This window comes from Carlito syrichta, unplaced genomic scaffold (assembly GCF_000164805.1).
Source record: "Carlito syrichta isolate Samal-C Ts95f unplaced genomic scaffold, Tarsius_syrichta-2.0.1 Scaffold311938, whole genome shotgun sequence".
Taxonomy (NCBI): domain Eukaryota; kingdom Metazoa; phylum Chordata; class Mammalia; order Primates; family Tarsiidae; genus Carlito; species Carlito syrichta.
This window is the reverse complement of record NW_007256034.1, coordinates 101055-115346: the sequence shown is the minus strand read 5'-3', so window position 1 is coordinate 115346 and position 14292 is coordinate 101055. Positions and strand designations below refer to the sequence as shown.

Here is a 14292-nt window from a genome sequence, read left to right as displayed (position 1 = left end):
AATACAATAAAGGTCATAGATAAAATCATACTCAGTGGGGAAAAGTTGAGAGCTTTTGCTCTGAGATCCAGAGCAAGACAAGAATGCCCACTCTCATCACTTCTGTTCAATATGGTACTGGAAATCCTAACCAAAGCAATTAGGGAATAGAAAGAAAGGTAAGGAAGAAGTTAAACTGTCCCTATTTACAGATTAAATGCTTTTATATCTTAAAAGATGCTACCAAAAAAGCTTCCTAAAGCACCACCAAAAATCTGTTAGAGTAAACAAACTCATTAAAGTTGCAAGACAAAAAATAAACATATAAAACTCAACAAACCATATAAAAATTTAAGAACACAATCTTAGAAAGCAAGAAAAATATCCCATTTACCATAGCTACAAAAAATTATGAAAAAATTTAACTAAATTAAGTAGAAGAACTATACACTGAAAACTACAAAATATTGATGAAAAAAATTAAGACACAAATAAATGGAATGACATCTGATCTGCTAGTCAAGAAATGAAAGAATTACTATTGCTAAAATGTTCATACTACCAAAAGTGATCTACAGATTCAGTGCAATCCATATAAAAATGCAAATGCCATTCTTCACAGAAATAGAAAACACAATCTTAATGTTTGAATGAGACTACAAAAGACATGGACTAGCCAATGTGATTTTCAGTAAAAATAATAAAGCTGGAGTCATCCCATTACCTAACTTCAAAATATTCTACAAATCTGTAGTACCTAAAAAAAGCATGGTATTGGTATAAAAACACACCAACACATTGATCAATAAAACAGAATAGAGATCCCAGAAATAAATTCCACACATTTACAGTCAACTGATTTTTTTTGGCAAAGGTACCAGTAGCATACAATGGGAAAACAACAGTCTTTCAATAAATAGTGTTGGGAAAACTGGATATCCATATGCACAATAACAAATTTAGGGCCTTAACGCACATCGTATAAAATTAACTTAAACGAGATTGCAAATCTAAATGGAAGATCCAAAACTATAAAGTACTAGAAGAGGACATAGGGAAGAACACCATGCAATAAATCTGGGCAATGAGTTTTCGGATATGACCCCCAAAGCACAGGCAACCAAAGCAAAACAGACAAAGGAATTATATAAAACAGAAAAACTTTTGTACACTAGAAAAAACAATCAACAGAGTGAAGAGACAACTGACAAAATGGGAAAAAATAATTGAAAATATGCGGTTGATAATGGGCTGATATCCACAATATATTAGGGACTCAAACAACTCAATAGCAAGAAAACAAATAATCTGATTTAATACTGAGTGATCTATCACAGAAACAAAGAACCAAATATCACATGTTCTCACTCATAAGTGGACCTTGAACAACTATTGTAATACTATAAAAAAGGGATTGCCAGTAGTGGGAAATTGCCAGGAGGGGGGGGGGGGGGAGCACACCTCATCAACAAGGGTACTTGCATTTGTCAACCTAACCCTGAATTGTACCCCACATATTTAAAATTAAAAATTATTTTTTAAAATGAGCAAAAAATCTGAATAGATATTTTTTCAAAAGAAGACAAAGGGTTGATAGGTATATGAAAAAATTACCATCACTAATCATCAAGAAAGTTCAATTAAAACCACTATGAGATATCACCTTGCACCTATAATAATAGCTATTATCAAAAAATGACAATAACAAGCATTGACAAAGATGTGGAGAAAAGAGAACCTTGCAGTCTGTTGATGGGAACATGAATTATTGCAACCACTATGGAAAACAGTATGGAGGTTCCTGAAAAAATTAAAAATAGAACTACCATATTATCCAACAATCCCACTACTGGGTCTTAGTCCAAAGGAAATGAAATCAGTGTGTTGAAGATATATTTGCACTACCATGCTCATTGCAGCATTATGCACAATAATCAAGATATGAAATCAATCTAAGTGTCTGTCAGTGGATAAATAAAGAAAATGTGGTATATATGCACAACGGGATACTATTAGCCATAAAAAGAATAAAAAGCCTGTCATTTGGAAAAATATGGATAAACTAGAGGACATTTTGTTAAGTAAAGTAAGCCAGGCGTATGTGGACTCTAAAACAGATTATCTCATATAAATAGATAGAGAATGGTGGTTGCCAAGGACTTGGGTGGTTAGAGGGAGGCAGGGTTGATGAGATTTTGATAAAAGGATACAAAACTTCAGTTAGATAGAAGGAATGAGTTCAGGAGATGTATTGTACACCATGGGGACTATAACTAATAAAATATAGTATTCTTAAAAATGCTAAAAAAGTAGATATAAAGTATTCTCAACAAAAAATTCATACCTATGTGTACTAATACATATGTTAATTAGCTAAATTTAAGCATTCCACAACATATATATACTTCAAAACATCCTGCTGTAAATGGAAAATACATATAATTTTATCTGTCAATTAAAAATGATTTAGTTCAGTTCTCAGACAAGATATCACCCTGCTGTTTTCCTCTAAATACAATCCAACAAATGCTCATGGAAAGTTTACTCATAATTATTTTATAGGTGCTCTTCAGAGAATGAATGGTTAAATAAACTTTGGTGCATTCATACAGTGGAACACTACTCAGCAATAAAAGAAATGCATGACTTTAATGGATTTTCAGAGAATTACGCTGAGTAAAAAAAAAAGTCAAATTCAAAGGCTAACATATCGTGTAATTTTGTTTATAGAACATTTCCTAAATGACAAAATTATATAAATAAAGAACATATTAGTGGCTGTCAGGCATTGGGGAGAGGGATGCAGGAGGAAAGTTGTCTGGCTATTACAGGGCAACATGAGGGATCCTTGTGACAATAAAAGCATTCCTTATGGGTACTGTGGTAGTACATACACAGGCCTAATGGGTAACAAAATTGCAGAGAACTAAATACACAAACACTCATATGCAAATGAGTACAAGTAAGACTGGGGAGATTTGAATAAGATAGGTGGATGGTATAAATGTCAATATCCTAGTTGTGATAGTGTACTATAATGCTGCAAGATGTTATCACTGGGAGAAACTACATAAAAGACATATGGAATCTCTACTATTTCCTACAACTGCATAGGAATCTGCAATTAATTCAAAATAAGTTAAATTTAAATATGAGTTTATAACAAATAAAAACTATCAAATACTGCTAAAATTTAATACATTTCTGTGTCCTTGTTATACCCTTCTGCCACTTAGTTATGAATCCAAAGAAAGAACGTTATTTTCCATCTCAAACAACTTAGTTTTTATGCAATTACATACTTCTGGAGCTTCACTTGGAGGTACAGGATCCATAACCTCCATAAAATGGTACAAGAAATTGAGGAGGATTTTAGCTTCTGGCTCTTTTCCCTTGCTTAAATACTGGAAGCTTTGAGGAAAGATGTCACGTTAAACTTTTGATTCAGTCAACAGACGTTAACTATTTTTTTCATGCTCTTATATCAACTTCTATCTACAGTTAAGGGCTACATCTTTAATTCATATATAATATTTTTCAGTTCTTAGTTGTAATTCTCTTGTTCATTGTAGAATTCACATAACACTGATGGACCCATTGAGCTTTTAAAAGTACCCTAGGATATAGAGTTCACATACATTTTAGTAAATCTACCATAAGAAAATTATTTTTTTAACTACTTATTCTTCCATTTCAAAGTCTCATTTTATGGTTATAACCTTATTTTAACCTTACTTATCTACTCATTATGTTAAAATTGCACTTACTTTACGCCTCCCAAGGTTAAAATGAGGATTAAAATACCATTTATTTTCATTTTTTATTACTTTATTATCCCCATAAAAGTCTGGAGTTACCATCTTCCTTTATCCTTCTTTGGTGTTGGTATAAAAAGACATTTTCTATTTTATGCTATGTCCTTCTTTAAGTAGCATGATCATTTTTAATTTTCTTTTCTAATTTAACCTCTATATTTTTAATATGTTTCCATTTTTAATGTTTATGAGTACATTATAGATGTATATATTTATGGGATACATGTGATAATGATTCAGGAATACAATGTGTGATGATAGATCTGGGTAACTGGAATATCCATCACCTCAATTATCATTTCTTTGTGTTGGGAACATTCCAAATCTTCTCTTCTAGCTAGTTGGAAATATACAATAAATTATTGACAACTATAGTCACCCTATTGTGCTACTGAACACTAGAACTTATTCCTTCTATCTAATTGTATTTTTGTACCCATTAACGAGCCACTCTTAATTCCCCTCACTTTACCCTCCCCAACCTCTAATAACCGACATCCTATTAACAAATATCACATATTTTCATTTATATGTGGAATCTGCCTTTTAAAAAGTTTTTTCTCAAGCCGGCTCGGTGACTCAGCCTGTAATCCTATGCTTTGGGAGGCTGAGGTGAGTGGATTGCCTGAGCCCGCAGGTTCGAGACCCACCTGGGCAACTTGCCGAGACCTCGTCTCTACAATAAATCAAAAATTAGCCGGGCATGTTAGCGTGCACCTGTAGTTCCAGCTACTTGGAAGGCTGAGGCGGAAGGATCACCAGGGCCCAGCAGGTCGAGGCTGCGGTGACCGGGAGCGGCCACTACACTCCAGTCTGGATTTCAGAGTGAGACTCCAACTCAAAAAAAAAAAAAGTTTTTTCTCTCTTCCTGTTATTTTCAGTTATTGTTTAAATAACCAATTAATATCTTGTTGCTTGCCCTATTTTTTATTACTAATAAAAGATTTTCTCTAATAAACTACTAGACAAACTGAATACCAGATGACTCTGGAAACCTGCTTTCAATCAGATCTAGATAACTGAATTTAACTTCTCAATTCCTAAAGAGATTCAGTCAGATTTGATATGGTATAGTTTTGTATAGTTGATAAGGAATGATTTTGTATGTTTCTAAAAGCACCAAAGCTATTGCAATTATTCTAGAGAATAACCTGGATGAATCTATTGGTTATTATTAACAATGAGAAAATTAAAGTTGACAATAAACTAAAATTCATTAACTCTCTTCATTCTTTCTATTGTCTTCACTTATTTGTTTATTTATCCTATAACGATAAATATACTTTTATGATGTCTTTTAAATATATTATGGAACAAGACTGGAACAAAGTAGATAAATAGATAAGGGAGAGAGAATCTATTAGATAATTAGATAAAATAGAAAAATAAATCTTAATTATGGCCACTACTTAACTCATGGAATTACCTATCCTCCAATAATCTTCACTTTGCTGCCAAAGACATTCTCCTGAAGTTTAAAGGTAAACATTCCAAGTTGAAAAGCTCACTATAGCCTAAAAAATATCTCAACAAGTTCTCACAGTATTTGGGACCTTATAAAAGTTAACTTCAAGCCATTTTTCTTCATTCCCCACAAGCATCTCTAAGCAGATTGTTCTCCATTCTTGGAGCTCAGCATTACGCTCACATCTTCTTATGAAAATCTAGGTAACAGTCATCATCTGTAGTATTACACTTACAACTTGCATCATAAAGTTCTAGTGTAAGCAGAGTAGATCTGTCCATCCAATGGGTACTGCTTCTCAGAGACAGGTATCAGAAGCTACTCATAACTCTAAGGCCCTCCAGAATATAGGAAGGTCTGCAAATGGCATAGGCAAGAATAAAAACCAGTGGTGATAGTAATAATAAGTCCTGCAGAATTTTACAAGTACTCCCCTGGTTCCTGTGTGTGACTTTGGACTTTCCCTGGGCTTCATCTGGCTTGATTGCAAGGATTCTACAACTAGATTCTCCATTCTGGAGTTTGTCCTTAGCTACCTTGTCAGTGGCGCCTAGTTCTGCCCTTACCATAGTGTGCTCCTAGGTTATACCCTACCTCAAAATTAATATCTTAGGATTGGCTCACCTTTATTATCTTAGAAAGATAGCATTGCTTTAAATTTGGGGTTCATTAATTTATTCAATGAGCATTTAGTGAGACCCACACTATGCTAATTATTAAAGATATAAAGCCAAGTAGAAAATATTCTTTGCCATCAATTATCTTGCCGCTCTGAGAAAAAAGGTAGGTGTCAGGCTGCCCCGTTGGACCCTTTAAATGCTAGAGTTTTCCTGATGAATCTCCACAGAAATGTTGCAAACCAGTCACACCAAGACAGTTCCCTAATTTCCCAGCCTCCAGATCAAGATGGAATAAGTTATCTTGTGAAAGCTAATCATACTCTGCTAATAAGAACGTGTGTTTCAAGTTGAAATAAATAAAGGAACACAGTTGGATGCATTATGGGCTCATGAAAGAAGCATATCCTTGGATGATGCTCCTGCATAGCACTGTCATTTCACAGGTGACACTATGCACTAAATCTAAGATAACTCTAAACCATTCCAGTATGGACTACAGCACTGGCACTTGGAAACACTTTATCCTGTAATGAATGAATGAACAGATGGAGGGCAGATAGATGGTTGCTTTTTCGATGGCCTATATGCTCTTTCAACTCTTTCTTTTCCATCAAAGAAATTTAAGATCTAGTTTGAATTTCATCTATGTCAAGAAATAGTCAAGTGGTGCCCCTATGTGAAGGTAACCGTTTTTTCCTTGAATTCTCATTCAAATCACTGCATTCACATAGTTTATTACTTAATCTTCACCTGAATAATAGTGCATTTATTGTAGTCATTTGAGTATATGGTTGCCTTTAATGGATTATAAATCCTTTGATATCTGGAAATACAGTTGATCTTTGAAGAACACAGATTTGTACTGTGTGGGTTCACTTCTATATGGATTTATTTTTAAAAACCAAACATAGATCAAAAATATGGTATTGGTAGAATATGAAACCTGCATGTAAAGAAACCTGATTTTCTTGTATACATAGATTATGCAGCTCTGACTGAGGGACTTGAATATGCATGAATTTTGGTATATATGAAAGTCTTGGAACCAATTCCCCTCATATACCAAAGGATGATATATCTTATTGAATCAGTGGTTTATCATCCTACTAGGCAAGGGGCAACTACTGAATAAACCTGTGTATAAGTGCACTACCTAGTAGAGAATCTTGAATCATCTATCTATGTTCAGTCAACATGTGGAGAATATCAGCATGCTATTAATCACATACTTAATAAATAGTTATTTCGTACCTACCCTGGTTGTGGCAAGAATATAGTTAAAATGTAATCACCTTAACATTTGCTCAATATATTGAATACATGACTTTACCAAATCCTTGTTATCTCCTAAGTAGAAATATAAGTAATGACCCCAAAAGATTTTTTGAGAGGGATAAATTAGCAACTAATAAATGAAAACACAGTTTTGAAGATTAATCATCTTGTTACAGGAAAGGAAGCAGAACAAATAGTGTACAGAATAGAGTACAAAGGCAGCAGCTAGAATGGTATTTAAAGTGCTAACAGAGTGTAGGAAAAGGTCTCAGGGAATTGATCACATTTGTGCTTTGTAGGAAAAGAAGTTGTAAGTAATGCTTATCTTGGAGTGAACACACACACACACACACACACATGCACTGGCAATAATATGAAAGAGGATTTTCAAACATAGGCAACTTTGCAAACAGAGAAACGGAGGCACAGAGATAATTCACATCTTCTAAGAGCCAAAGCAAACAAGGGCAAGTTTTCCCTCAAACACTGTTTCAACTCCATTCAATTCACCACTACTTCAAGCCTATTTTAATATCTTCTATTATATAAAGGCTATTGCTCTATGAACTTAATGACACTAATGATTGTGGTAAACAAACAAACAAGCAAAAGATTGCTAATGTTCATCCAGGATAATAAATTTCTGATGTGAGTGGGAAACTCAGAAATTCTCCTTTTCCGTGTTCCTAGCAAGCCAAGGAAGAACCAGTATACAAACATATAGTATGTAAGTATTTAACTACCTGTAGGAAAATACACACATTCAATTGAAATACCATGTTCTACAAGTTGTACTACTAGTACATAGTAAAGACTGATTTAGTGGGGCTAAATTCCATCAGAAAGTTTGCTCAAATTTCTGCTTGTTCCCAATGCATTTGAATCAGAGTACTTGAATCACTTTTTTATATCAAAATGCTTTGGACTCATCATATAGGTACAGACAAGTTATGGTGCACACACCTCTCAGCTACTTCCTACTCAGAACATCAAGATAGAGGCAGAAAAAAGACTTTGCTTATATGGCTTCCATTTCATTTTGCACTGAAATAGGTCCTCTGTGATGGGATAAACAGGTTATACAGGTCAAACAAAACAAAAATTAATTTTATCATAGTCATTCAGCACTTATCATGTACCAGACAATGTTCTAGAAGTTTTGTATATATATAATTTTCTTTATTATCTCAGGAGCTCTATTAAGTAGATATTATAGTGCCCATGCAGATGAAGAACTTGAAATTAAGAAAAGTAAAATAACATACCCAAGGCTTCACAATTTTTAAATGAAAGGTCAGAATTCAAACATCTTCTTTCTGACTTTGAAATTTTGAACTTGACAACCTTAAAATGCATTTAATATTCATAATAAGCCTATCTATTTCCCTACTGAGAAGATGAGAAAACTGAGGCTCAGAGTTCAGTAATTTGCCAAAAGTTTTTCTTTTATGAAATGATCCACTGAAAAAATTAAATTAGGTTCAATGAAGACCTTCTCCTTCAAATCCCTCTTCCAACTGACACTGTGTCAATAATAACTGACTGAGACAATTTTGTGAAGTCAGTATTCTTTACTATTTTTTATCTTTAAATTATTTGTTTGAATACGAAGAGAACACAATATAGGGAAACCAGCAAAAATATATGCTTCATTCCTATGGTAATAAAGAAAAAAGTGGCTCTGGGAAAAGCATAAAAAATGAGCTGTGGGTTATTTTTGGTTCATCCAGTATCCCCAATACATCTTCTCCCTGTGGGCTGACTCAGGGCAACATATGGCTGTTCTTTTCACAGTTCAGATTCTTCTGTTTACCCTGAACCTCTAGGTTACAATATGTTTTGTAATCACTAATAAGGACTACCTGCCTCTTGAGAGATTCAGCCCAGCAAAAAAGCGAGACCTAATTGTTCAAATTCACTCTCAGGTAGACAATACACCCTTCATGCATGGACTGAGATTACTGAGTAGAAAACTTAAATCCAAACAAACAAATTATACTAACTGATTATAATTGCTAAATTAAGAACATGTTCATTCCATAAAAAAAACAAACAATAATATTTGGAATTATAAAAGCAATGCTTTTGAGGAAATGAAATGCCTCATATGTTTTCCAAGAAAATGAAAAAGAATCATCTACTTGTTTAAAAAATTCATTCACTTCACTAAGACATACTCTAGGCAAATTTACTGCACTCAAAAATGCCTATCCATATAATCTGTGTACAGTTTTATCCAATAGTTGAATTATTCCAGAAGAACTCTTTGAAAACAAGCAGAATTCAATCCAATAACTGACTGATAAATGCTTACCATTGAGAGTGTGAAAGCTATTTTAAATCTGGTTTAATAGAACAAGAAGAGATGGCGCACATGGATAAGAGTAAACCCTCCTCCCAGCATCCTCCTTTGCCCTCTGTAATGATTCCCACCAGTGGTCAGGCCAGATTAGGAACCTCTCTCCAGGCTGCCTTTGCAATACCATGTACACACCTTCATCAGTGCTCCTGTCTTGCTGTGCTAGAATTGTTAGAGTGTCTGTGACCCCCTTCTAGTCTGTGAGTGCCCTGAGAGCAGGAACCACAAATTCACTCTAATGACAACACCTAGGTCAGAGTACGAGCACAGAATGAATTTATTAAATCCATTAAAAAATAAATGCCTAGATGACAACATCTATCCACATCCTACTATAGGAAAATAAATTGTGTGTGTGTGTGTGTATGTATCTTACATAAAGTTTACTTTTTAAGTGCAGAAGGATTTTCTAAGTATTAAGGCCAATATCAACGACTGACAGAAACAACTGGCTGTGGGGAGAAATGATCAGCATTTTAAAAGCAGAGGTTCTCTCTGAACTTTCTAAAGCAAACTCAAATGCGTCTTCTAATAGGATCTTCACTTCTCGACTCACTACAGTCATTATCTATCAAGTTCTCCAATGACCATGTACAATCCTGAAATGCTGGATTAATCACAGGTAATATTTATGGATCTCAGGTGTAGTAGACACTGGATTAAGTACTTCATTGTATAGTTTCATTTAATTCTTACTATGACCATATAAGGTGGGTGCTACTAACGTTACCATTTTAGAGATGATGAAACTGAGGTATATAATTTGTTTAATGCTTTGCCTAGGAGCCAAGCAGAAAATTTACAAACTGGTAGCTTTCCATGCATTCCACCTCTACCTTCGAGTTGGTAACATCCAACTCCTAAGGAGAAAAGTCATCTAGTTTTCCTGATAATCCTCAAAATGGAATCCTTGATTTATAATCTCTCCCCAGAGTCTAATTTACTGTTTTCTTCTAAGAGCTGTATTTTCCCTGTTTCAGTAAAACTAGCACTGCTGTCTAGTAATAAGTGATCATAATCACTCATGAGAAATAATTCTTACCAATTGTTTTGATATATTTTATGAACAATAACACAGTCATAAACATAAAACTTTCATGCACTGTTAAATGTACATAAAAGAGCAGTTTGAGATTCAGCATGAAATTTTATAACTATATTATGTGCATATGGAGAGAGATAAGTGTATACATGTCTACTTGTGTATATAATTATTTTAGCTGTCTTTGTGTTACATACTAGTGCACATAATTTTCTAACATTGAATTTTGCTGTGTAAATACTTAACCATAAGAATATAATAGGAGGTTTGGGATTAATAAAAGTCAGGAGAAAAGGAATTTCCCTATTTTAACCCTTGTCAAAACTTTTTGGTCATGTATATTTTATTTCTCATAGGCCCACTTTCAAAAGAGCATTTGTCAAAAAGACACTGATTATCAATAACCTGTGGAGTGATCAAAGCTTTGGTTCGATAAATATCACTTAAGGGTGCAGAGCAATAAATGAGACTTCATGAAGCAGTTACATGTAAACTATAGATATGTGGTCTTGCATCCCTCCAAAATAGTTGGAAACATCAGCTGTCTGTGCATTATTAAATGCATAGCCACGATAATTATCAGGAAGTTATTTCAAAGACAATAAATCATAAACGCTCCAGTTTTTCTATTTCTCATTATCTACTTCTTTACTGAGATTTTGGATGACTGGTGCTGCATAAACCTGTCACTTGAGGGGACATATTTAGACATATGGAATCAAAAATTATATTTAAAATTCCAAATGTATGTCTTTTGAGTGGGTTCAAACACAAGAAGGCATATGTGCACTCTCACAGTATCATGGTGGTTCTGAGAAGCAACAAGAGGAGATATTTTCATTAGAGGAAAAAGTGAATTACACAGTAAAACAATAGAACAGTAGAAGAATATGTTCCTAGTTTATTTGAAATATTTTAGAAGCATCTTACGCCTGCAGAAGAAATATTGCTGTTGTTGCAGCAATTCCTTGGCCCCTAAATTCTTGTAAATAGGCTTCTGCTTCTGTGGAAGAGATGTTGTATTAATAAACTCCAATCCTGGGCCAAGACCACAGGGCATGCTCCTTACTTCTCTACACCTGATGAGACCAGTGTGCGCTAATATGGGGCCAAGGGTTGTTAAAATGTGAAATAGTTTTTTACTCACCCTCCCCTCCCCACCATCCTTAATCCTGGGCCCTGTCATTTCCTGGCCCTTCCAGGCTCAGAATTCAGAATTCCATCAGGCTCAGAATTCGTTTCCTGCTCCAGAGCCCCTTACAATTGGTGGTGGATGCTGCTCTCCCCAAAGTTCCTGAAGACCCAGCCCTAGGAGAGTTTGGGGGCTGCCTGCCAGTCAGACACACCTGACAAAGCTCCTCCTTTACTTCAGCTGACATCCTTACACCCTTCAGTGCTATCCCCAGTCCGTCCCTGCCAGACCCCAGCAGGAAGAGGCAGAGCCCTGGGTGGCGTTGTAGCACCCTGCAGGCAAATGCCCAGCTGCCTTCTGCACCACCTCTATCCCTGCGAGCCCACTTGGGTCTGGGCTCTCCACATCATCCTCACACAGTCACTTGAAGGAACTGTAACATTTATGGGCCATAGACCTGGAGAGTACCTGAGGTGGACAAGGACAACAGGTAGATCCAAGGGCTGTTAAGTAATCTGAACATCACACTCGGATACATCAGCTTTCCGGGAGTTGAAAGAGGCAAAGTAAACACAGCATGATTCACTTCTGTCAACCAAATGTGGCCATAAGGTCTCGCTTTATGATGTAGCAAAAGTGATAGACACTTCTTATTCTAAACACCAACTTCATAATTCAGAACATACTCAGTCAATTCTACCCCATCCTTGACACACACACACACAGTACAAAAACTTGACCAAGTGATCATCTATAAAACGGCAAAATATTTCTAGGCATATCATCAATTATAAGGTATGAGATCTTTCATTAAATCCTTACAGATATCAAGAGATTTCTCTACAGAGGTTTAAGAATGTCTATGACATTTTATAGTGGAAGGAAGGAACAAGTTTTCTCAAATGTTAATAAGTTTTCTAAAAATGTTATTTTCAGGGAAAATCTATTCTAACAAAAGTTTTATACTTAAAAATAAAGCATTCCTCCTGGAGAGTGATCTACCTTGATATACATTTATATTGATACTTGCTTTTAGATGAAGTTGATTGGTCCAGTGCCCGATGACTTTGTACTCTGTGCTCTTGTTGGTTATTTGATACTGGAAGATATCGTAACGTCCAGGAGCATCTCCGTTTTCATTAAAAGTGACGGGTGTGCCAGCACTGCCTATAAAGATATAAAAAACAATGTTAATAAAGTTTTAGTAAGATAGACCACTGAGCTTATTTTTCTCTTAGAAAGGATGGTAGATAAAAATATATTGTGTGCAGTAAGTGATATGAGGATTATAATCCATACAAGGTCATTCTTGATAGCCTAATATCTTTTACATGGAAAGAAGCCAGACGTACATACAGGAAGGAGACGTGCTTTATTGTACACGTTGAAAAGTAAATGATGAGCATCCAACTTAGGCAATATACATAACAGCTAAATAAATAAAAGTTGATAGGCTGAATACTCAACACTGGCCACATAGAATGGTAGTTAATAGAGAAAAATGGAATGTCTTGAAGCATGACAACTATCGTACAATATGAACTACAAATGGCAACTGAAAATATGGCAGGAGAATGTCCCAGCCAGAATCCCCAGAGTTTTTACTTTATCCCAACTTCAACTCCACTCTGAAGCAGTTGTCGTTTTGAATTCCTTTGTTTCTGGTATCTCTACCCAAAAGTACATCAATGTGGTCTACTCTTGGGAACCTTTCAATGGGTAAGGCAATAACCAACAGGTAGTCCCAACTCTGTTCAGGTCATAAAAGTTCCCCTGCTTCACAGTGAAAAGTGTAACAGAAGCAGGGCAGCAGGCTGCAAGAAGTGTGTCATCTTTTCTAAATCCCATTCCTCTTGGAAGATTTTATCTTTTCTCTCAATAGCTTCTGCTTCCTTTTACTTTCCCTCCTATTAACATTAATGTAATTTCAGGTGTAAGAGTAGACAAGGATCACTATCCCCAAGGTTTTCTTGTTCCAGTTCTCCTCACTATCTATATAGATTTTCCTTTTCTCTATCCCCCTTCCACCCCTTTCATCTTCTTGGGTTATTCTTTTCTAACTTGAAAAATTCACCTGGCACCAATCCCTTTTCTGGGAGTCTCTCTTCTCTGTAGGCACCCTTCTCTAAATTTCTTCTCACAGGATATTGGATTTAATATCTACGTTGTGCTAGAAAGTTTCTCCCTCCTGGTATCTCTTTTCCACATAATATTTTCTAAAAATATATTTTACTAAGAGTTACATATGTCAGCTGTATAAATTTCCATCCTATAATGAGTTTCTTAGTCTATCTCTAGAGTTGTTTAACTAAATGCCAATAGTCAAAATTCTAAAATATTTATCTTATCAAATGAGGAACTTTATCAAAAAAAACAGTCACCTGCAAGTAATATGAGAGTCATATGGCAGCAATTAGAATATTTTGATAGTATTTAATGGAGAGATGCCTAATATTCTATTTTCTTGATTCTTCCTAAAAATCTTAACATAGTATGAAGTCTCTGATGAGACAACAGATATCTGGTATCCTTAATAGCCACTGAGGTTACAAGAGATGACAAAAGCATGGAAGAAAGAACCTGTCCATGCTAACTCTGTTCCCCA

General features: G+C 35.1%; 1 protein-coding gene across 1 annotated transcript in view; it reads right to left on the bottom strand.

Moving 5' to 3' along the window:
- LOC103271836 (metabotropic glutamate receptor 8) overlaps positions 1-12858 on the bottom strand; it is a gene marked incomplete at its 5' end in the record, with an annotated part of 190757 nt that extends 177899 nt beyond the window's left edge. Inside the window, one exon of the mRNA XM_008069330.1 lies at positions 12718-12858. Within this exon, the coding sequence (XP_008067521.1) occupies positions 12718-12858 (141 nt within the window). The remainder of the gene's footprint in view (positions 1-12717) is intronic.
- Positions 12859-14292: the final 1434 nt, after the last annotated feature.